Below are 25,996 nucleotides of genomic sequence, written 5' to 3' on the forward strand. Positions count from 1 at the left end.
TAGACGTGATGACCTGAGGACGCGTTTTATTCGGTACAAAGAAAAGTTGGTCATTTTCACGAGAATAATTATCCATGTTGCATTTTGTCATTCTACACTGCGCAAAAAAATTAACGCATATTATGGAAATCTCAAATTTAATCTACAACTGAAGGTGTTCTCAATGATAATTATGTTATCAGAATTATGCATGCATATGTTATCCACTTTCAACGTTTTTCTTCAATACAGATGTTTTTTCCCAGCAGGAATAAAAAAAGATGAGATTATCAGATTTTGAATGCATTGGCTCCATTCTGAAATCATTTGTTCTCGATCAATTCTAGTGATCAATAGTTTTTCTTTCGTTTGATTTTCTACACTCGATCGCTATGCAACGCGAAACACGCAATTTGACCCAAGAGGAATGTGCCCAAGCGGTAGTTTTGCGAGAAGAAGGTTGGACATACACAAGAATTGCAGAAAGGTTTGGAGTTTCCCATACAAGTGTGTCCAGAATGTTGCAGCGATTCAGAGAGACAGGTATGAATGTCCAAAGACCAGGACAGGGTAGACCACGGGTAACAACTGCCATTCAAGAACGTTACTTGAGAGTTTCTTCGTTGAGACAACGGTTTGCAACCGCTCGCCTCCTTCAAAATCAGCTTGAGCAAACTCATGGGGTGCAAATTGGCACTCAGACAATAAGAAATCGCCTCAGAGAATATGATTTAAGGCCTCGTGTCGCGGCAAGAGGCCCAGCTCTTACCCCAGCCCATCGAAGGGCGCGTTTGGATTTTGCGAGAGAGCATATCCATTGCAAAGAGGCTGATTGGGAAAGAGTTCTCTTCACAGATGAGTCTAGATTCTGCCTCTACCATTGTGATCGACGTTCCCTTGTATACAGACGTCCACATGAAAGATATGCTCAGTGCAATTTCCTGAATACTACTGGTTTCGGGGTAGGATCGATTATGATATGGGGTGGAATATCTTTGACTGCTCGCACAGACCTAGTGGTCGTTGATATTGGAGCTATGAATGCTGATAGGTATATAAGGAACATTCTTGAAGAGCATGTAGTGCCATTTGTCCCATACATTGGTGAAAATTTCATTTTTATGGACGATAATGCCAGACCCCATCGTGCGCGCATCGTTCAGGAGTACCTTGAAGAGGTTGAAGCCTCTCGAATGGAATGGCCAGCAAGAAGTCCAGATCTCAATTCGATTGAGCAGGTGTGGGACAACCTCAATAGAAGGCTGAGAAGTTCAGAAAATCATTCAGCTACTCTTAATGACTTAGGAATCCAACTCAGAGAAATCTGGGAAGGATTAGATCAGAACATTTTAAGATCACTCATTTTGAGTATAAACCGTCGTTGCCGAGCTGTAATTAACGCAAGGGGTGAAAATATCAAGTATCAAATCACTTATCAGCATTCCAGTATTTTGAAAATTGTTTATTTCTCTTCTTTCACATAAGATTCGGTGAAATCCTGTATCAAAGGGTTTTCATAAACAGGCTCCATTTTGATGTTGATGAAAAAAACGAATATATTTAATTTTGAAGAGAAAGGTATGGCATTAATTTAAATTGAATTTACATTTGCTACTGGTTGTCTTCGATAACCTGAATCGATTATGAAGCATTGGCATACACCTTATCTTTCATCTGGACATAAGTGTTAAGTCTTAAGATCTCGGTGGCCAATTGTGAACGCCTCTTCCAGAAATAATACGGTCAGGAAACTTTTTCTGCAAACTTGCGGTTGTTTAATTGCTTGTGTGGCACGTAGCGCCATTTTGTTGAAAATAAAATTAGTCATCATACATATCTTCCAATTCCGGCCATAAAAAACCAATGATCACAACTCTATAGCGCAATTGATTCACCGTGATGATTGCATCAGCCTCATTCTCTAATAAGTAAGGTCCTATCACACCCCCAACCTAAAAAACGGCAGCAAACTGTGACATCACGTTGAGGATGGAGAGTCTTTTCAACAATCATTCTTTGATTTTCCAATCCCCAAATGCGACAATTCAGCCATTACCTCAGCCTCCTAGGTGAAAATAGGCTTCATCGCTGAAAATCCAAGAATACACCGTTGCAATATTTTTTATTTTCTAAGGCATCATTTATTATCTGGACAATACGATGAGATTGTTGAATTGTTGAGTGGCCCTCTCTGAAGCCAAACTGATAGTTTGGTATCTTTTCAAATAAGGAGGATTCAGAATGAAATTTCTGAAGGATTAATTTTTCAAGGGTTTTCGAGATGATAGGAAGTAAGCTTATTGGCCTGTATTAAGAAACATCTGATGGGTTTTTTCCTGGTTTATGTATCATAATGATTTTTGCAATTTTGCCAATATCCGGTTCTTAGAACTGCATTATAAATATTAGTTATAAATGTAAATCCTTTTTTGGGTAGTTACTTTAGCATTTGGAATGAAATTAAATCGATACCTGGAGATTTCTTCAATTTGAGAAGCTTGATTTCTTTCATAATTTCTTTCGTATGGAAGCATTTAAGAATCAATGTTACGGATATTGGTTCGGAAAGCTCGTCAACTATTTCTTGATCTATAATATCATCAAAAGGTTGAAAAACGGATAATAAATGTTCGGCGAATACATTTACTTTTTCTGCATCACTTTTTGCCCATGGCTCATTAGTATTTTTTCGTACAGGGGAATGGAAGTTATTGGTTTGCGGGTTGATTTAATTCCATATGGTATTATCTGTCCTTGATAAATTTTTAATATAATTTTCAATATCTTCATTTCTTACCGTTCTAAGTCTAGCTTTCAAATTTTTTATAAAGGTCATTGTAGATTTTTCTGTCCGTTGGCGTATGAGTCCGTTGCCATTTCGATCTTGCCCGTCTTTTCTCTGATACTAGTACCTTTATCTCCAAAGAAATATCTTTAACTATTTTTGGAGTTTTAATTTCAATTGTTGAATTTCTAGCAGCCGACTGTAGTTTTTCCATGAAGTCTTCCGTGGCTCGTTCAATTTCTTCAGCTTTTTGTAACCTGAGATTTAGGTCTATGGAATTTTCAAGGATTTTTTTATATTCATTCCAATCTGTTTTGTTATAGTGTAATCTTGGCCCGGTGTCTCTCTGTTGGACAGGAGTTCGGACTGTCAGGATTATCGGGGAATGATCCGAGGATAAATCATTGCTTGCTTTTATGTCAGTATATGCGAGTGGTGAATGCCATTCATAACGACAAAATCTAGAAGGTCTGGGAGTTTCAGTGGGTCTGTAGGCCAATATGTTGGATCACCTGAGCTAGCAAATGTAAATTTGCATGATTCAATTGCTTTCAATATTTCTCTGGCTTTGGTTGTTGTTAGTCTTAGCCGAATTTAATATTTTTACTATTATAATCTCCGCCTGCAATAAATCTGTTGCCAAGGGTTTTGAAATATGCGGTATATTGATATTATTTCATATTATGCTTAGGTGGACAATAGACGGCTGATATGGTCAGAGTATACGGTAAGGATTTTACTTGAATTGTTGTTGCCTGTTCATGATCTTCCTGGAACTTCAGTTCTTCGTGGTGTTTAATTGTATTTTTAACTAGAATGGCTGTTCCTCCATGTGCTCTTCAGTCTGGATGATTAGTATTGTATGTAATATAATTATGAATATTGAAATATGTTTTCCCAGTAAAATGCGTTTCGCTTATCAAAAAGATATCAATATAATTGTTTGCGAGGAATGTTGACACTTCATCTTTATGCTGGACCAATCCATTGGCGTTCCATAATGCTATTCTTAGAAATGTACTCATTGGTGAACCAATTCACTTATGACTGTTGAGAGCATGTTCATCACCATGTTATTCTGTTGAATTAATTGGTTGAACATACCTACTTTTGAATTCATCTGAAAATGTTGACAAAATATCACTCACTGAATCAGAATCTTCACCTTTTCCATTTTTTGTTGCCTCAGCATATGATTTATTTTGTTGAGTTTTTTCTTCGTTTCTTTTTCCTTCATTTTTGTAATTCTCATTATTTGACAAGTCTATAATGGGAATGTCAGGATGTATGTTTCTGCGTTGGGGTGGCGCACTTGTTCTGCTATTTTCTTGTTTTTTGGGGTTCTGATAAAATTCACACCCTTTGTAGTTTGCCTTGTGATTTTTTCCACATAATACACAACTGGCAGGGGTATCTTTTGATTTTTTACAGATTGTAGAATCATGATTTCCGCTGCACTTTACACAAGCAAATGATCTGTTGCAATATGACTTTGAATGACCGTACAATTGGCACCTTGTACATCGTATTATGAAATTTTTCGATTTGTGAGAGGTTCGATTCGAATGGAAACGTTTTGCAATCTATCAACTTTGTAAATATCTTTGTTGTTATCTGATGGTTCCAAATCAACAAAGAATAGATTTAGTGGTTCATTAGAACGCCGGCTTCTTGCATTCATAATGTTTCTGACTTTGTGTCCTAACTCATCCAATTCTGTAGATATATCACTGATTGGAATTGAATGGTGGAGGTTTTTTATCACTACACGATACGACCGTTCTTGTTTCAGTTGGTAAGTGTGATGAATAATATCTTGTTCATTTAAGAATTCAATGAGTATTCTCATAAGATAACTCATTACATCTGAGCGACTATTATAATGTTTGAAAAATCTTCAAGGATGCTACAGCGGCGCAACTTCGTCTCGTCTTTCCATTGGCGTTGTTGACAAGATCGAATCTGTATCTATTTTTTGATTTCTTCATATGAAAGACATTTTATCAGATGACCTTAATCTTATTCTTCTTCATTTCTTCTATTTACAGATTCAATAAAGCTTCAGCACTTCATTAGCGTCTCCTAGTTTCAAATACGCAAATAATTCGTTATTTTGAGACATAACTAACTGAAGCTTTTCTTTTTCTATCAATTTCAGCTTTTTAGCGTTCCGGGTGCCATGGTGAAACTTTTCAATTATATTTGTTTCTTTTTTTCTTCTTTTCCTTTTTTCCACTGAAGCGTTCTTTTCAAGTTGCCTATTTTCCTTTAATTCTTTGAGGTTTTTCATTTGGAATCTGCACTGGGTTTCGTTGAGATCAAGAACTGCTTCTCTTTGGTTGGTTCAAGGGGAAATATGCATTAAAATTGTTTTCACATAGGCAAAGAAATCAGTTTTGACTCGTACATTATCTACTGAGAATTCTAGAAGAAGACCATTCTTGTAGAGTTTTTCAACAATTTTCATGAACTTTTGTTCCGGACATGCTGATATCAGATCAGAATTATATTTCGGATGTATCCATTTTCGAATAGTCTCAGAAAAATGTTCAGTTTTGTATAAATCGTTGAGCTGTTTCTCAAATTCGCTGTAAGCCCTTCTTTCTATTTCGTTTGAAAAAATGAATGAAAATTGTTGAATGAATTGGTACAAGATGGAAATGAAATCTTCTTGAGCTCCCCTAACTATCGATTCGATTAACTCTCGTTTAGTTTGCGTCTCCAAAAAAGAAACCTTATTTATACAGAGAATAAAGAATTTCTTTTATTTTCATCTTCTTTACTAATTAAGAGATTTGGCAGTGGCTTCAATTGAGTATATAAAGTAGTTCTTTGGTGAGAGATAATCAAGATATTTGCTAATAGTATTCCAATTTCTTCCTTCTCGCTTATAATATCCTGAGAGGACCCCTGTTTCCGAAATTTTTGAGTAGAGATTAAATATTTGAAACGATCAGAATACCGAAGCATTCTGTCTCGTTCGGTTTCTGAGGCAATATTTCCAGATATATAAACCTTTACTGAATTATCATTCGCCATTTCGATCTCAATAATGATTTTATAAGCCTCCAACCTTCAGGTTCACTCTAAGAATCGATCTCAACACAACTGCAATTACTTCACAACAATCGAAATTTTAATTTAATAACAAACAAGTATTACACAGTCTTCAAGGAAGTACACACACTAAATGCTCTACAAACACTGGTTACACAGGTAATAAAGGTTCTTATCAGGAGATCTTTACGAATTTGACAAAGAAGGCGGGTCCTCTTGTAACATGGACGGCTTCAAGAGGGGCCCAGGCAATAATGTGAAAAAAGAACCCAAAGATGCGAAAAAGACTACCGGCAACCTGTTCACAAACGAGGGTTTACAGCCTTCGTACAAAGATCTCGACCAAATATTTGACAATTCCGATGACACTGACAGCGATGAGGCAGTGAGTTTATTTTATTATACTAGTCCTTTTTTTCGTGTCTATTTCCGAGTCTAATGGTCTGTTCTTGAAATGCGCATACCTTCAGGTTTATTTTTTGACATTTTAATAATGTAAGACATTCAACTGAACTTTTTTCAATGGCATGTCAAAATGCAGGTTGACCAACACCATTTTTTATCCTTTTGATGAGGCATAACTCAAATTAGGCATGACACTGCCTCTAACGGTGTAAAACAGCTTTTTGTAATTTGTTGCTTGTATATTCAGAAAAAAATTATCATCGTGATCTTTCTAAAATTTAATACCTGATATTTTACCGATGCAGTTTTCTCAAAATTTGAAGAAATACCTATCTGAATGAACTGTCTCTAGAAATCAATTGCAAAATAGTGGAATAACAGCATTCAAAATTCCATGAAGATTGTATCATCGAGAGAAGAACTTTTTTTCCCCGTGAAATTTCATTCTCAGAACCCATCAGTCAGATTTTACTGAAATTCTGTGTGTATGTAGAGTTCACCGAAGAAATAAGTTATCTGGAAATTCAGCCATATATTTATCTTTTCAGGAGAAAATGATCTTCTGATCTAACAACCCTCTTAACCCCAGAATATTGTTCCAAAAAGTGTCACTTTGCAGGTTAATAGAGTAGTATCATCACTCACACATGGTCTGATCAGCGGCTGAGGCACAAGCACAACAAATAAAACATATGCATAACCCATTGGACATGTTACATTGATTCAAAGTAGTCGTGACCAATCAGAAGCCTATATTCCAGTCAAGTGATGAGTTGCAGGTCCCCCTTGAAGCTTTTCTTTGACTTCAGCTGATACTGCTATATTGAGTAATTGTAATTTCGTGGAAAAATCAAACGAATACTGATTTGAAAAAATTCCCGACTTCACAGTCGACTATGTATTTACTACTTCAGTTTCGGACTAAGTAAAAAAACAAAGAGGAATATTTGGTCTAATTCAGATATAAAATGCTAGTTACACCCCAACCTAATCAAATATAAAACTCTACCGGGGGCCACGAAGACCAAACGTTCCTCTGGCGGTCACAGCTCGACAGGGAGCGGCGGTTGTCCCGCCATAGGCATCCTGAGGCCTGAGGAACTGAGCAAGACGTTCCCGATTCCACCCAGCTTGGAACACAACCCGATGCCATCTCCCTGTGGTCTCATCGAGACACAAACCCCCGACTTCACCAACTTGACACAGGGTATCGTCAGGATAAAACAGGAGATATACCCGAACATGGGCAGCCCTTCCGAGGGGCACATAGGTGAGCCCCACACTTATACTTTCATTTTTATGCTGACTAGTAGTCTGAACTGATGCTACTGCCTACGAATTATCTTCAACAGTTTGTAAAATAGGTGACAAAAATGCATAAGTAAGCAAAATAATATAATAATACAAAAAATACAAACAACTAGTAAAGTAATACAAACACAAAAAAATAAATGAACTTCAGAGACTAATAAGTATTAAAAAGAAAATTGAAAATTCAAAATTATACTACAATTCATTACTACCGCTTTCACTCTGCTAATTGATCCGATTCAATAACATCGCGTAAGTGCCTTCCCCGTTGGAAATGATGGATAATGGATGGTCATAACCTTCGGTAGTGGCATTTAGATCTTGGTCTGATTCGTCCGATTATTCATCTGATTCCTCAACTTCAGTGATAATAATGAATAATGGAGGGCCATTACCTTCGGTAGTGGCATTGTCTGCGACAATGACATTATCGTTAATAGCATCTAGATCTTCTGATTCTTCATGTGATTCCTCATCTTTGTCTGTGTCCGATTCTTCAGCCTTGTCTGTTTCGTCAGTGGCTAACCCACCAAGTTCAAAAGTGTACACATCTTTGATTTGCTCGTAAGATATAGGCAACGTCAGAGGTTCCCTGCACATTGGACAGGAGGTCCCAGGGAATGTGCAAAGCCACTTATGCAAGCAACTTCTATGCTAACAATTTATATTCTCGATTTCTAATTCTTCTTTGTCATTGGCTCGTTTTTAGTTTTCAGAGGGTAAAGTGAAAAAAATTATATAATAATACAAAATATACTAACAACAAGTTAAGTAATACAAACACAAATAAATAAATAAACTTCAGAGACTAATTAGTATGAAAAAAAAATTTAAAATTCAAAATTATACTTTAATTCATTACTAATGGTTTCACTCTGCTAGTTGATCCGATTCAATAACATCGCGTAAGTGCCTTCCCCGTTGGAAATGATGAATAATGGATGGTCATAACCTTCGGTAGTGTCATCCAGATCTTGGTCTGATTCGTCCGATTCTTCATCTGATTCCGCACCTTCGGTGGTAATGATGAATAATGGAGGGCCATTACCTTCGGTAGTGACATTGTCTGCGACAATGACATTATCGTTAATAGCATCTAGATCTTGGTCTGATTCGTCCGATTCTTCATCTGATTCCTCACCTTCGGTGGTCATGATGAATAATGGAGGGCCATTACCTTCGGTAGTGACATTGTCTGCGACAATGACATAGCATCTAGATCTTGGTCTGATTCGTCTGATTCTTCATGTGATTCCTCATCTTTGTCTGTGTCCGATTCTTCAGCCGTGTCTGTATCTACACTGTCTAACCCACCAAGTTTAAAAGTGTACACATCTTTAATTTTCTCGTCACATATGGGCAATGTCAGAGGTTCCCTGCACATTGGACAGGAGGTCCCAGGAAATATGCGAAGCCACTTATGCAAGCACCTTCTATGGAATGTGTGATTGCATTTGGTCAAGCATATATTTCCATTCAAATCAGCTAAGCATATGCTGTATGATTCTCTGAATGTTATGCCTCTAGAAAATAAAGATACAACTTGATTATTATTCATTCCATATAGAGTAAATTCATAATATTCTTCAGTATTTTTTTTTCAATCAACTAATCTATTAATTTACATCTAGGCCGAAAGATCTTCAGATGAATAGTCTGAGGAAAAGGAGAAAAAAATCTAATATATGAATAAATTATTTAATGATACAAAATATACAAACAAGTTAAAAAAACACAAATGGTTACAATTTATATTCTCGATTTCTAATTCTTCTTCTTTCTCATTGGCTCGTTTTTAGTTTTTAGAGGGTGAAGTAAAAAAATAATATAATAATACAAAATATACTAACAACTAGTAAAGTAATACAAACACAAATAAATAAATGAACTTCAGAGACTAATTAGTATTAAAAAGAAAATTGAAAATTCAAAATTATACTACAATTCATTACTACCGCTTTCACTCTGCTAATTGATCCGATTCAATAACATCGCGTAAGTGCCTTCCCCATTGGAAATGATGAATATTGGATGGTCATAACCTTCGGTAGTGACATCTAAATCTTGATCTGATTCGTCCGATTATTCATCTGATTCCTCACCTTCAGTGATAATAATGAATAATGGAGGGCCATTACCTTGGGTAGTGGCATTGTCTGCGACAATGACATTATCGTTAATAGCATCTAGATCTTCTGATTCTTCGTGTGATTCCTCATCTTTGTCTGTGTAAGATTCTTCAGCCGTGTCTGTTTCGTCACTGTCTAACCCACCAAGTTTAAAAGTGTACATATCTTTAATTTGCTCGTAAGATAAGGGCAACGTCAGAGGTTCCCTGCACTTTGGACAGAAGGTCCCAGGAAATGTGCGAAGCCACTTATGCAAGCACCTTCTATGGAAAATGTGCTTGCATTTGGTCAAGCATATATTTCCATTCAAATCAGCTTAGCATATGCTGCATGTTTCTCTGAATGTTATGCCTCTAGAAAATAGAGAAACAACTTGATTATTATTCATTCCATATAGAGTAAATTCATAATATTCTTCAGTATTTTTTTTCAATCAACTAATCTATTAATTTACATATAGGCCAAAAGATCTTCAGATAAACTGACTAATAGTCTGAGGAAAGGGAGAAAAAAACTCATATATAAATAAATTATTTAATGATACGAAATATACAAACAAGTTGAAAAAACACAAATGGTAACAATTTATATTCTCGATTTATAATTCTTCTTCTTTCTCATTGGCCCGTTTTTAGTTTTTAGAGGGTGACGTAAAAAAAATAATATAGTGGCATTGTCTGCGACAATGACATTATCGTTAATAGCATCTAGATCTTCTGATTCTTCGTGTGATTCCTCATCTTTGTCTGTGTAAGATTCTTCAGCCGTGTCTGTTTCGTCACTGTCTAACCCACCAAGTTTAAAAGTGTACACATCTTTAATTTGCTCGTAAGATAAGGGCAACGTCAGAGGTTCCCTGCACTTTGGACAGAAGGTCCCAGGAAATGTGCGAAGCCACTTATGCAAGCACCTTCTATGGAAAATGTGCTTGCATTTGGTCAAGCATATATTTCCATTCAAATCAGCTTAGCATATGCTGCATGTTTCTCTGAATGTTATGCCTCTAGAAAATAGAGAAACAACTTGATTATTATTCATTCCATATAGAGTAAATTCATAATATTCTTCAGTATTTTTTTTCAATCAACTAATCTATTAATTTACATATAGGCCAAAAGATCTTCAGATAAACTGACTAATAGTCTGAGGAAAGGGAGAAAAAAACTCATATATAAATAAATTATTTAATGATACGAAATATACAAACAAGTTGAAAAAACACAAATGGTAACAATTTATATTCTCGATTTATAATTCTTCTTCTTTCTCATTGGCCCGTTTTTAGTTTTTAGAGGGTGACGTAAAAAAAATAATATAGTGGCATTGTCTGCGACAATGACATTAACGTCAATAGCATCTAGATCTTCTGATTCTTCATGTGATTCCTCATCTTTGTCTGTGTCCGATTCTTCAGCCGTGTCTGTTTCGTCACTGTCTAACCCACCAAGTTTAAAAGTGTACACATCTTTAATTTGCTCGTAAGATATGGGCAATGTCAGAGGTTCCCTGCACATTGGACAGGAGGTCCCAGGAAATATGCGAAGCCACTTATGCAAGCACCTTCTATGGAATGTGTGCTTGCTTTTGGTCAAGCATATATATTTCCATTCAAATCAGCTTAGCATATGCTGCATGTTTCTCTGAATGTTATGCCTCTAGAAAATAGAGAAACAACTTGATTATTATTCATTCCATATAGAGTAAATTCATAATATTCTTCAGTATTTTTTTTCAATCAACTAATCTATTAATTTACATATAGGCCAAAAGATCTTCAGATAAACTTACTAATAGTCTGAGGAAAAGGAGAAAAAACACTCATATATAAATAAATTATTCAATGATACAAAATATACAAACAAGTCAAAAAAACACAAATGGTAACAATTTATATTCTCGATTTCTAATTCTTCTTTGTCATTGGCTCGTTTTTAGTTTTTAGAGGGTAAAGTGAAAAAAATTATATAATAATACAAAATATACTAACAACAAGATAAGTAATACAAACACAAATAAATAAATAAACTTCAGAGACTAATTAGTATGAAAAAAAAATTTAAAATTCAAAATTATACTTTAATTCATTACTACCGCTTTCACTCTGCTAATTGATCCGATTCAATAACATCGCGTAAGTGCCTTCCCCGTTGGAAATGATGAATAATGGATGGTCATAACCTTCGGTAGTGTCATCTAGATCTTGGTCTGATTCGTCCGATTCTTCATCTGATTCCTCACCTTCGGTGGTCATGATGAATAATGGAGGGCCATTACCTTCGGTAGTGACATTGTCTGCGACAATGACATAGCATCTAGATCTTGGTCTGATTCGTCTGATTCTTCATGTGATTCCTCATCTTTGTCTGTGTCGAAAGGCCGAAAGACCTTCAGATAAACTGACTAATAGTCTGAGGAAAGGGAGAAAAAAACTCATATATAAATAAATTATTCAATGATACGAAATATACAAACAAGTTAAAAAAACACAAATGGTTACAATTTATATTCTCGATTTCTAATTCTTCTTCTTTCTCATTGGCCCGTTTTTAGTTTTTAGAGGGTGACGTAAAAAAAATAATATAGTGGCATTGTCTGCGACAATGACATTATCGTCAATAGCATCTAGATCTTCTGATTCTTCATGTGATTCCTCATCTTTGTCTGTGTCCGATTCTTCAGCCGTGTCTGTTTCGTCACTGTCTAACCCACCAAGTTTAAAAGTGTACACATCTTCAATTTGCTCGTAAGATATGGGCAATGTCAGAGGTTCCCTGCACATTGGACAGGAGGTCCCAGGAAATATGCGAAGCCACTTATGCAAGCACCTTCTATGGAATGTGTGATTGCATTTGGTCAAGCATATATTTCCATTCAAATCAGCTAAGCATATGCTGCATGATTCTCTAAATGTTATGCCTCTAGAAAATAAAGATACTACTTGATTATTATTCATTCCATATAGAGTAAATTCATAATATTCTTCAGTATTTTTTTTTCAATCAACTAATCTATTAATTTACATCTAGGCCGAAAGATCTTCAGATAAATAGTCTGAGGAAAAGGAGAAAAAAAACTAATATATAAATAAATTATTTAATGATACAAAATATACAAACAAGTTAAAAAAACACAAATGGTTACAATTTATATTCTCGATTTCTAATTCTTCTTCTTTCTCATTGGCTCGTTTTAAGTTTTTAGAGGTTGAAGTAACAAAATAATATAATAATACAAAATATACTAACAACTAGTAAAGTAATACAATTACAAATAAATAAATGAACTTCAGAGACTAATTAGTATTAAAAAGAAAATTGAAAATTCAAAATTATACTACAATTCATTACTACCGCTTTCACTCTGCTAATTGATCCGATTCAATAACATCGCGTAAGTGCCTTCCCCATTGGAAATGATGAATATTGGATGGTCATAACCTTCGGTAGTGACATCTAGATCTTGGTCTGATTCGTCCGATTATTCATCTGATTCCTCAACTTCAGTGATAATAATGAATAATGGAGGGCCATTACCTTGTGTAGTGGCATTGTCTGCGACAATGACATTATCGTTAATAGCATCTAGATCTTCTGATTCTTCGTGTGATTCCTCATCTTTGTCTGTGTAAGATTCTTCAGCCGTGTCTGTTTCTGTTTCGTCACTGTCTAACCCACCAAGTTTAAAAGTGTACACATCTTTAATTTGCTCGTAAGATAAGGGCAACGTCAGAGGTTCCCTGCACTTTGGACAGAAGGTCCCAGGAAATGTGCGAAGCCACTTATGCAAGCACCTTCTATGGAAAGTGTGCTTGCATTTGGTCAAGCATATATTTCCATTCAAATCAGCTAAGCATATGCTGCATGATTCTATGAATGTTATGCTTCTAGAAAATAAAGATACAACTTGATTATTATTATTCCATATAGAATACATTTATAATATTCTTCAGTATTTTTCTTTCAAACAACTAATCGATAAATTTATATCTAGGCCGAAAGATCTTCAGATAAACTGACTAATAGTCTGAGGAAAGGGAGAAAAAAACTCATATATAAATAAATTATTTAATGATACGAAATATACAAACAAGTTGAAAAAACACAAATGGTAACAATTTATATCCTCGATTTCTAATTCTTCTTCTTTCTCATTGGCCCGTTTTTAGTTTTTAGAGGGTGACGTGAAAAAATAATATAGTGGCATTGTCTGCGACAATGACATTATCGTCAATAGCATCTAGATCTTCTGATTCTTCATGTGATTCCTCATCTTTGTCTGTGTCCGATTCTTCAGCCGTGTCTGTTTCGTCACTGTCTAACCCACCAAGTTTAAAAGTGTACACATCTTTAATTTGCTCGTAAGATATGGGCAATGTCAGAGGTTCCCTGCACATTGGACAGGAGGTCCCAGGAAATATGCGAAGCCACTTATGCAAGCACCTTCTATGGAATGTGTGCTTGTCAAGCATATATTTCCATTCAAATCAGCTTAGCATATGCTGCATGATTCTCTGAATGTTATGCCTCTAGAAAATAAAGAAACAACTTGATTATTATTCATTCCATATAGAGTAAATTCATAATATTCTTCAGTATTTTTTTTCAATCAACTAATCTATTAATTTACATATAGGCCGAAAGATCTTCAGATAAACTTACTAATAGTCTGAGGAAAAGGAGAAAAAACACTCACTCATATATAAATAAATTATTCAATGATACAAAATATACAAACAAGTCAAAAAAACACAAATGGTAACAATTTATATTCTCGATTTCTAATTCTTCTTTGTCATTGGCTCGTTTTTAGTTTTTAGAGGGTAAAGTGAAAAAAATTATATAATAATACAAAATATACTAACAACAAGATAAGTAATACAAACACAAATAAATAAATAAACTTCAGAGACTAATTAGTATGAAAAAAAAATTTAAAATTCAAAATTATACTTTAATTCATTACTACCGCTTTCACTCTGCTAATTGATCCGATTCAATAACATCGCGTAAGTGCCTTCCCCGTTGGAAATGATGAATAATGGATGGTCATAACCTTCGGTAGTGTCATCCAGATCTTGGTCTGATTCGTCCGATTCTTCATCTGATTCCGCACCTTCGGTGGTAATGATGAATAATGGAGGGCCATTACCTTCGGTAGTGACATTGTCTGCGACAATGACATTATCGTTAATAGCATCTAGATCTTGGTCTGATTCGTCCGATTCTTCATCTGATTCCTCACCTTCGGTGGTCATGATGAATAATGGAGGGCCATTACCTTCGGTAGTGACATTGTCTGTGACAATGACATAGCATCTAGATCTTGGTCTGATTCGTCTGATTCTTCATGTGATTCCTCATCTTTGTCTGTGTCCGATTCTTCAGCCGTGTCTGTATCTACACTGTCTAACCCACCAAGTTTAAAAGTGTACACATCTTTAATTTTCTCGTCACATATGGGCAATGTCAGAGGTTCCCTGCACATTGGACAGGAGGTACCAGGAAATATGCGAAGCCACTTATGCAAGCACCTTCTATGGAATGTGTGATTGCATTTGGTCAAGCATATATTTCCATTCAAATCAGCTAAGCATATGCTGCATGATTCTCTGAATGTTATGCCTCTAGAAAATAAAGATACAACTTGATTATTATTCATTCCATATAGAGTAAATTCATAATATTCTTCAGTATTTTTTTTTCAATCAAATAATCTATTAATTTACATCTAGGCCGAAAGATCTTCAGATAAATAGTCTGAGGAAAAGGAGAAAAAAAACTAATATATAAATAAATTAGTTAATGATACAAAATATACAAACAAGTTAAAATAACACAAATGGTTACAACTTATATTCTCGATTTCTAATTCTTCTTCTTTCTCATTGGCCCGTTTTTAGTTTTTAGAGGGTGACGTAAAAAAAATAATATAGTGGCATTGTCTGCGACAATGACATTATCGTCAATAGCATCTAGATCTTCTGATTCTTCATGTGATTCCTCATCTTTGTCTGTGTCCGATTCTTCAGCCGTGTCTGTTTCGTCACTGTCTAACCCACCAAGTTTAAAAGTGTACACATCTTTAATTTGCTCGTAAGATATGGGCAATGTCAGAGGTTCCCTGCACATTGGACAGGAGATCCCAGGAAATATGCGAAGCCACTTATGCAAGCACCTTCTATGGAATGTGTGATTGCATTTGGTCAAGCATATATTTCCATTCAAATCAGCTAAGCATATGCTGCATGATTCTCTGAATGTTATGCCTCTAGAAAATAAAGATACTACTTGATTATTATTCATTCCATATAGAGTAAATTCATAATATTCTTCAGTATTTTTTTTTCAATCAACTAATCTATTAATTTACATCTAGGCCGAAAGATCTTCAGATAAATAGTCTGAGGAAAAGGAGAAAAAAAACTAATATATAAATAAATTATTTAATGATACAAAATATACAATCAAGTTAAAAAAACACAAATTGTTACAATTTATATTCTCGATTTCTAATTCTTCTTCTTTCTCATTGGCTCGTTTTTAGTTTTTAGAGGGTGAAGTAAAAAAATAATATAATAATACAAAATATACTAACAACTAGTAAAGTAATACAAACACAAATAAATAAATGAACTTCAGAGACTAATTAGTATTAAAAAGAAAATTGAAAATTCAAAATTATACTACAATTCATTACTACCGCTTTCACTCTGCTAATTGATCCGATTCAATAACATCGCGTAAGTGCCTTCCCCATTGGAAATGATGAATATTGGATGGTCATAACCTTCGGTAGTGACATCTAAATCTTGATCTGATTCGTCCGATTATTCATCTGATTCCTCACCTTCAGTGATAATAATGAATAATGGAGGGCCATTACCTTGGGTAGTGGCATTGTCTGCGACAATGACATTATCGTTAATAGCATCTAGATCTTCTGATTCTTCGTGTGATTCCTCATCTTTGTCTGTGTAAGATTCTTCAGCCGTGTCTGTTTCGTCACTGTCTAACCCACCAAGTTTAAAAGTGTACACATCTTTAATTTGCTCGTAAGATAAGGGCAACGTCAGAGGTTCCCTGCAGTTTGGACAGAAGGTCCCAGGAAATGTGCGAAGCCACTTATGCAAGCACCTTCTATGGAAAATGTGCTTGCTTTTGGTCAAGCATATATTTCCATTCAAATCAGCTTAGCATATGCTGCATGTTTCTCTGAATGTTATGCCTCTAGAAAATAGAGAAACAACTTGATTATTATTCATTCCATATAGAGTAAATTCATAATATTCTTCAGTATTTTTTTTCAATCAACTAATCTATTAATTTACATATAGGCCAAAAGATCTTCAGATAAACTTACTAATAGTCTGAGGAAAAGGAGAAAAAACACTCATATATAAATAAATTATTCAATGATACAAAATATACAAACAAGTCAAAAAAACACAAATGGTAACAATTTATATTCTCGATTTCTAATTCTTCTTTGTCATTGGCTCGTTTTTAGTTTTTAGAGGGTAAAGTGAAAAAAATTATATAATAATACAAAATATACTAACAACAAGATAAGTAATACAAACACAAATAAATAAATAAACTTCAGAGACTAATTAGTATGAAAAAAAAATTTAAAATTCAAAATTATACTACAATTCATTACTACCGCTTTCACTCTGCTAATTGATCCGATTCAATAACATCGCGTAAGTGCCTTCCCCATTGGAAATGATGAATATTGGATGGTCATAACCTTCGGTAGTGTCATCCAGATCTTGGTCTGATTCGTCCGATTCTTCATCTGATTCCTCACCTTCAGTGATAATAATGAATAATGGAGGGCCATTACCTTGGGTAGTGGCATTGTCTGCGACAATGACATTATCGTTAATAGCATCTAGATCTTCTGATTCTTCGTGTGATTCCTCATCTTTGTCTGTGTAAGATTCTTCAGCCGTGTCTGTTTCGTCACTGTCTAACCCACCAAGTTTAAAAGTGTACACATCTTTAATTTGCTCGTAAGATAAGGGCAACGTCAGAGGTTCCCTGCAGTTTGGACAGAAGGTCCCAGGAAATGTGCGAAGCCACTTATGCAAGCACCTTCTATGGAAAATGTGCTTGCTTTTGGTCAAGCATATATTTCCATTCAAATCAGCTTAGCATATGCTGCATGTTTCTCTGAATGTTATGCCTCTAGAAAATAGAGAAACAACTTGATTATTATTCATTCCATATAGAGTAAATTCATAATATTCTTCAGTATTTTTTTTCAATCAACTAATCTATTAATTTACATATAGGCCAAAAGATCTTCAGATAAACTTACTAATAGTCTGAGGAAAAGGAGAAAAAACACTCATATATAAATAAATTATTCAATGATACAAAATATACAAACAAGTCAAAAAAACACAAATGGTAACAATTTATATTCTCGATTTCTAATTCTTCTTTGTCATTGGCTCGTTTTTAGTTTTTAGAGGGTAAAGTGAAAAAAATTATATAATAATACAAAATATACTAACAACAAGATAAGTAATACAAACACAAATAAATAAATAAACTTCAGAGACTAATTAGTATGAAAAAAAAATTTAAAATTCAAAATTATACTACAATTCATTACTACCGCTTTCACTCTGCTAATTGATCCGATTCAATAACATCGCGTAAGTGCCTTCCCCATTGGAAATGATGAATATTGGATGGTCATAACCTTCGGTAGTGACATCTAAATCTTGATCTGATTCGTCCGATTATTCATCTGATTCCTCACCTTCAGTGATAATAATGAATAATGGAGGGCCATTACCTTGGGTAGTGGCATTGTCTGCGACAATGACATTATCGTTAATAGCATCTAGATCTTCTGATTCTTCGTGTGATTCCTCATCTTTGTCTGTGTAAGATTCTTCAGCCGTGTCTGTTTCGTCACTGTCTAACCCACCAAGTTTAAAAGTGTACATATCTTTAATTTGCTCGTAAGATAAGGGCAACGTCAGAGGTTCCCTGCACTTTGGACAGAAGGTCCCAGGAAATGTGCGAAGCCACTTATGCAAGCACCTTCTATGGAAAGTGTGTTTGCATTTGGTCAAGCATATATTTCCATTCAAATCAGCTAAGCATATGCTGCATGATTCTATGAATGTTATGCCTCTAGAAAATAAAGATACAACTTGATTATTATTATTCCATATAGAATACATTTATAATATTCTTCAGTATTTTTCTTTCAAACAACTAATCGATAAATTTATATCTAGGCCGAAAGACCTTCAGATAAACTGACTAATAGTCTGAGGAAAGGGAGAAAAAAACTCATATATAAATAAATTATTTAATGATACGAAATATACAAACAAGTTGAAAAAACACAAATGGTAACAATTTATATCCTCGATTTCTAATTCTTCTTGTTTCTCATTGGCTCGTTTTTAGTTTTTAGAGGGTGAAGTAAAAAAACAATATATTAATACAAAATATACTAACAAATAGTTGAGTAATACAAACACAAATAAATTAATAAACTTCAGAGACTAATTAGTATTAAAAAAAAAAAATTTAAAATTCAAAATTATACTTCAATTCATTACTAATGGTTTCACTCTGCTAGTTGATCCGATTCAATAACATCGCGTAAGTGCCTTTCCCGTTGGAAATGATGAATAATGGATGGTCATAACCTTCGGTAGTGTCATCCAAATCTTGGTCTGATTCGTCCGATTCTTCATCTGATTCCTCACCTCCAGTGATAATAATGAATAATGGAGGGCCATTTACTTCTGTAGTGGCATTGTCTGCGACAATGACATTATCGTTAATAGCATCTAGATCTTCTGATTCTTCATGTGATTCTCCATCTTTGTCTGTGTCCGATTCTTCAGCCGTGTCTGTTTCGTCACTGTCTAACCCACCAAGTTTAAAAGTGTACACATCTTTAATTTGCTCGTCACATATGGGCAATGTCAGAGGTTCCCTGCACATTGGACAAGAGGTCCCAGGAAATGTGCGAAGCCATTTATGCAAGCAACTTCTATGGAATGTGTGCTTGCATTTTTTGGTCAAGCATAAATTTCCATTCAAATCAGCTTAGCATATGCTGCATGATTCTCTGAATGTTATGCCTCTAGAAAATAAAGATACAACTTGATTATTATTCATTCCATATAGAATACATTTATAATATTCTTCAGTATTTTTCTTTCAAATAACTAATTTACATCTAGGCCGAAAGACCTTCAGATAAACTCACAAACAAGTAGTGAATTCAATAATATCAATTAAAACAATAATTTTATTGATTTACATTAGTTACGAGATATTCAAGTATTAAGTTCATTTTTTTTTAATCTCAATTAATTTTTAATCTCATTGTTAAAGATGATTCAATTCAATTAAATTTGATAAAAGTTACAACGAATAATCCGAATAATGGGCACTCACTAATGAAATTCATGAAAATGCCAAATTTACAGAGGAGAAAAAACATAATGAAGTAATAAGTAACAAAAAAAAACTTTTTTATCTGAAAACTGGATGTTACTATTATTGTAAGGCAACGAAAACATATAAAAGTAAAAAAAAACTTCTACAATGCTACCTCCAAAAAATAAAGATATCATTATGTTATTCTAAGGCATTATCAAAAATATAAAAGAAAATTTATATCGAATTCTTACCTTTCCCTGCAGTCCATTAATAATTCCAGCAAAGACATCCTGATTAAATAATAGAATACAAAGTGTATATGAAAAAGGAATATAAACACATCTTTTGACACTACCACAACTCTTTATGTGTATAGTAATTTTGCTACTAACTATCTAACTAACAGGGTACTGCACATTGTTAATGTTATCAGCATAGAAGAGGTTACTTTTTCTTCTTTTCTTTAATTTCTACCATTCTTTGATAATAATTTTAAACATTGAAATTCTTCTTCTTCATATGTTTAGCCAGAGGCTTGGAAATTCTCGGAAACTATCAACATTTAAGAAATCTAAAGAAACGAAAAATGTTGTGAATTTTTTTCAATTTAATATGTTATGATCTTCCTTCATCAACGAAGGCATCTATTAACTTGAGAAAAAAATTACCGTAGGCTTATAAATTTTTTATAAAAAAATGGAATATTTCAATACTGTTAGAATTTTATATTATTGAAATTTAATTACACAAATGGCAGATTTTTTTTTTCGATTAAAAGATGTCATTCGCTAATGGACAAACGTTATATGATGATGAAAAAGAAAAAACTGACATTACTTTACATTGCATTACATAAATTTTTCATTTTTTGTTAACGAAAAAAACAAGTTCTGAAACTTTTATGACATGAAATTTTCAAGGAGGTATGTATACAAGAATGGCTTCACGATGCGAAAAATGTTCACTAAATTTTTTTTTTAAGTTTATATTAATGAAGGAAGTACGAGAAAATTTTCTTAATTAAGAATTGCCTATTTTTAGCGTTGAATTAAAACGATACATATTGTAGATAGAGTTTCGGGAATAGGGAGTTTTTCAAAAGAAAATTTTTTTTGAGAATTTTTTTTCAGATTTCTCAAATATTAATAATTTTCCATATTTCGGCAAAAATCCAAATACATTTTTTTCATCTTAATTTCTTTATGACTTTTGAAATTTTCTTTATGCTACTAATCGCTCAAAATGTATTTCTCTGGAAATCATCACGAATAGAATCAGCTAGCATACATATTTTTAGGAACATAATGGTTTGTAATTCTAACAATGATTTCATTACAAGTTTTCTATCTATCCCTATTCCTCATTGCAATATTGACATGAACTAGTAATGTCCACAATTTTAGCCAACCAGAGAAACTCTACCTTCGTAAACAATAAGAGTGTCATTCATCTTGAGCCATAAAATACAGTTCAAGATTCCATTGGCGTTTATGCTACAAAAAGGCGTAAACCTTTGGGAGGCGTTCATAAAAGCATAATTCTATTTGAAAAACATCAATAACTAGAGCAAATCAAGCAATTTAAAAAAAATGTTTGCACCAATTCAAAACTCATAATATTTCTGAACATTTAACGTTGATTTACTTGAAATGAGAAGTCTCTCTAAAGCTGAATAGTCATTTAAAGAATGTGTTTAATTTACAGAATACTATTGATTTTTTTTATTTTTTTTTTGAAAATCGAGACGATACGTTCAAGTTCACTATCACGTTATTGTTCACTCAAAAAATGAAATGAATCTGACCTGTATTTTGGAATTCAAAAATACAGTTGATTAGCACTGAAATAGCAGTGGTATGAACAAGGTATTGAACACCCTTAAGATATTCAACTTTTGCATCAACCGTAGGCATCCTATATGACGGATTCCAGTCGACTTCACGAATTTCATGTTGAAACACTGTTTTATCTATATTAGTTAGGTTACGACAATTTATGACAAGTTTCTTCTTGGGGCGCTTGAAATTAAGTGCAGCAAAAATGAGGTTATGTTGAGAGATCTGATAGGCGTCCCTTTAGCCGTGCGTATAAATTTTGTTAGGACTGGAAGTCACAATCAGATCGAGCAGCTTACTAGAGTTAGGCAAGTGATGAGTCGGCTCTTTATTTACTAAATACAGGTTATAACTATTGTAAATATTACATAGGATTTTAGGGCGATTAGTACTCTGTAGCATGCATGTATTCAAATCTCCCATCATAACAACATCCGGATAATATGGCAAAATTTCACTCATGACGTAATCGAATTCTTGAAAATAATTGAATGAAGGAGAAGAATAAAAAACGCCGACCAATAACCGCTTACGTAAATTGATCTCCACGAAAACAAACTCCAGGAGAGGTCCGTGATCCGGGGCCGACTGCCTTACAATCTAATAAGGAATTTCTTCCCTAATATATATTGCCACACCACCACCACGACGGTGGACTCTGTCATTTCTCAACAATCTGTAACCCTTCACCTCTACCATGGTCGTTTGAATAGAAGGTTTCAGGCATGTTTCACTGACAAGAATTAAATCATATATACAATCAGTGAAAGTATTCAACATGTCATCACGGTGAGCTACCAAACTTTGTGCATTTATGTGACATATGAGGAAATTATTTGGTAGCACTTCACTTGGATTACCATCACCCGAAGTATGAGGTGGATCATAAGATTCCAGCCGACTCGAAAGATCGTGCTCAATGCCGCTTGTGTCCAGGACATGGGAAGGGAAAGAAGGATCGAATGTGTAGTCATAATTTTCCATAATAAATCCAAATAAAATAAAAAACAAAAATTACAAGTCAAGTGAGACTTCTAGACTGTAGTGAAACGAACAAGGAAAACAAAATGAACAATATGTAATAAGAAAAACAACAATAGAAATTCGCGGCCACAGTGAAATATTAAACGAAAAAAAAATCAAAAAGAGTGCCCTATTTGCTCACATTTCAGCTTCTAGAATTCGGTCTTGAGCCCGTACCTTAGTAGGTGTAATAAAGATAAATATTGTCATGCGCTAAACCCCCCACCTAATCTTGTTGTATCCAACTGTTCTCCGTTGCAAAAGGAGATCAGTTGTATTGTAGCAAATGAAAGAATAAAGTATACGTCGTAGTCGTTTCAATCATTGCTATTTATTCAATACACCACATAATTTGGCGACGAGGATGGGATCAAAACATGCTTAATATTATTCTTTTTCAAAAAAAATTCGAACTGTTCAGATGTGAAATAAGTAGCGTTGTCTGATACTACCGTTTTTGGTAAACCGAATCTGGCAAAACAACTCCTAAGCATCTTAATCGTCGCTTGTGAACTTGTCGTTGAAGTTTGACATTTAGAGATGCTCAACTTGAGACCGGAATTTTCTAAAATGGACAAAACTAATTTAAGTCTATTAAAATGTTCCTTTTCGTCTTTTCCCGTAATAAGAATATCGTCTAAAAATACTGTCACGCCATCAATTCTGCTCAACAGTGATTCCATCAATTTCTGAAATTTAGAGGGCGCTGAAGCAATTCCATAAGTTAGTCTATTGTATATAAATAAACCTTTAAGTTACAATAGTGGTGAGATTTTTTGAATCATCATCCAAACCTACTTGTTGATACGCGTCTGATAAGTCTAATTTGGAAAATTGAACTCCTCCCTGTAGACAACCAAACATATCTTCAATTCTTGGTAATGGATGTTGATCTATTTCAATGTGGGGGTTTATTGTCACCTTGTAATCTCCACAAAGTCTGACTGCACCATTTTTCTTCAACACTGGTACTACCGGAGTGCCCCACTGACTATAGTCTACCGGTGAGATGATACCTAGTTAAAGAAGGCGATTAAATTCAGCTTCAACTGGCGATTTTAAAGCATAATATGGAATAAGACGGGCCTTATGAAATATAGGAGTAACATTGGTATTTTTCAACTTTAAACTTAAGCTTGACTTATTGAATAATCCTACTCCTTCAGAAAAGAGATTCGAGAATTGATTTATCAGAGCATTTTGCATTTGCTACAATACAACTGGACTCTTTTTGCGACGGAGAACAATTAGGATAAAAGAAGATTAAGTGGGGAGTTTAACTTATGAGAATATTAATCTTCATAACCAATATATTACAGATATGTTGTATAATTTTTTTATCTAAAAATTGATTTGTGAGAAACAAAAAATCACCTAGATCGAATGTTTCAATCGAAAGAGTTGTATTGGGATGGATGTATCAGAAGTTTATTCACATATAGGTCTCCAGAATGAATACGCACAAGTACCAATCCATTTTAAACAGCATATGAAACAACACATATATGATTCAACTTAACATTTAATCACGAAGTCAACAAACAAGAAATAATATTTAACCTTATAATGACAACAATTGCACAATGCACAGTCGACACCTTTTCTCGATATTTCGCAACGAATTCAATAGATGAATATTTGAAACTGTGTTCAAGCTACTTAGTAAATTTTTTCCGAGTTCATTTGTATTTTAGAAACTATTTTTATAAAATAAATCTAGATTCGAATTTTGTAGAATTTAGTTAGTTTAGTAATCAGATTGACGGAAGAACACTGCTCTTGTTATAGAAAGCTCAATTTTTCTGTGCTCATCAACACCTGAAACCATAGCAATATTGAGACTATTGGTTTTTGACCATTTTCTGTTATTTATTTTAATACAAACAATACGATGTTAAATATTTTTGAAATCAGAAAAAACTAATCTTTCAAAAAATTGCACAGAAATCTAGTGTTCCCGTTAAAAAACCATTACTTTGGGTCATAGCTTCGTAATTAAAAACCCTTTCAAAAATACGAGCACGCCACTGGATTCTAAGTAAAAAAGTGCCTGTATAATGTTATAATTTCAGAGCTCTATCATCAGTATTAGCGGAGATATAAATGTTTTTCGATATCGCCATTTTTCCAATTTTCGCTTATAATTCGAAAACAAAAGGAGGTGGCCAAAAATGACTACTACCCTTGTTAGTTTCTCAGAAAAAGAGACCGAGAATCACTCCGCCGGTGATTCTCCATGGGTGAATTGAGTAGCTCATCGGGGTCACTGCCGGTCCCAAGCCCGGATAAAGGAGGAGGGTTCACAAGTGAGGCTAGCAACCTACTTGTGGTAAAAACAATTAATGCTCCTAGGACTAACAATGTTGCCTCGGACAGGATTGATCAATCGGATAACGACACGGCGAGAAAGAGGAGAAAACGATTAAGGAAACTGAATATATTGCGGATAGGATGCTGGAATGTGACATCTTTTAACAAGAAGGATCAAGAGATATTGATAGAGATCAAAAGACACAAAGTTGACATATGTGCTCTTTCGGAAACAGAAAAGAAAGGTAAAGGCAACATCAAATACGAAGACTACATTTTCATATATAGCGGGAAAGGAAAGCAAGAAAGAGCTACATCGGGAGTCGGCTTGATGGTACATGGAAAACTCGAAGCGAACATAGAAAATGTCATATATGTCAATGACAGGATACTGCAGGCAATATTTAAATTTCAGGACACGAGTATTACCCATATTATAAGCGTATATGCACCGGATATATCTAAGCCCTCAGAAGAGAAAGATGCCTTCTATGAAGACCTGCAAAGGGTACTCGACGGAATACCAGGAAAGGACGAAATCATGCTGCTCGGAGACTTCAACGCTAGAGTTGGTAACGGTGTGATAAGAGGACTGAAAAACCGATTCAACGAAGAAAACATCAATGAAAATGGAGAACAACTAATTCAAACATGCGCACAAAATGAATTAAGAATAAATAACACATTCTTCCCACACAAACCGCAGCACAGCTTCACGTTCGAAAACTCAAGAGGTCA

At 34.3% G+C, this 25,996-nt stretch overlaps 5 protein-coding genes across 5 annotated transcripts; all 5 read right to left on the minus strand.

Moving 5' to 3' along the window:
- Positions 1-8,687: 8,687 nt before the first annotated feature.
- Positions 8,688-9,095, minus strand: LOC123682452 (E3 ubiquitin-protein ligase RNF139-like). Its single transcript, XM_045621061.1, has one exon. The coding sequence runs from the start codon at positions 9,093-9,095 to the stop codon at positions 8,688-8,690; it is 408 nt and encodes a 135-aa protein (XP_045477017.1).
- A 3,086-nt stretch (positions 9,096-12,181) lies between these two features.
- Positions 12,182-12,619, minus strand: LOC123682453 (RING-H2 finger protein ATL7-like). The gene has a single exon (XM_045621062.1). It carries the CDS (start codon positions 12,617-12,619, stop codon positions 12,182-12,184), a length of 438 nt encoding a protein of 145 aa, XP_045477018.1.
- Positions 12,620-13,143: 524 nt separating this feature from the next.
- Positions 13,144-13,599, minus strand: LOC123682456 (E3 ubiquitin-protein ligase TRAIP-like). Its single transcript, XM_045621064.1, has one exon. It carries the CDS (start codon positions 13,597-13,599, stop codon positions 13,144-13,146), a length of 456 nt encoding a protein of 151 aa, XP_045477020.1.
- Positions 13,600-14,916: 1,317 nt separating this feature from the next.
- LOC123682459 (RING-H2 finger protein ATL29-like) lies at positions 14,917-15,324 on the minus strand. Its single transcript, XM_045621070.1, has one exon. It carries the CDS (start codon positions 15,322-15,324, stop codon positions 14,917-14,919), a length of 408 nt encoding a protein of 135 aa, XP_045477026.1.
- Positions 15,325-15,530: 206 nt separating this feature from the next.
- LOC123682460 (alcohol-sensitive RING finger protein 1-like) lies at positions 15,531-15,968 on the minus strand. Its single transcript, XM_045621071.1, has one exon. The coding sequence runs from the start codon at positions 15,966-15,968 to the stop codon at positions 15,531-15,533; it is 438 nt and encodes a 145-aa protein (XP_045477027.1).
- Between the last annotated feature and the right edge of the window lie 10,028 nt (positions 15,969-25,996).

Source organism: Harmonia axyridis, chromosome 6 (assembly GCF_914767665.1).
Source record: "Harmonia axyridis chromosome 6, icHarAxyr1.1, whole genome shotgun sequence".
Lineage (NCBI taxonomy): Eukaryota > Metazoa > Arthropoda > Insecta > Coleoptera > Coccinellidae > Harmonia > Harmonia axyridis.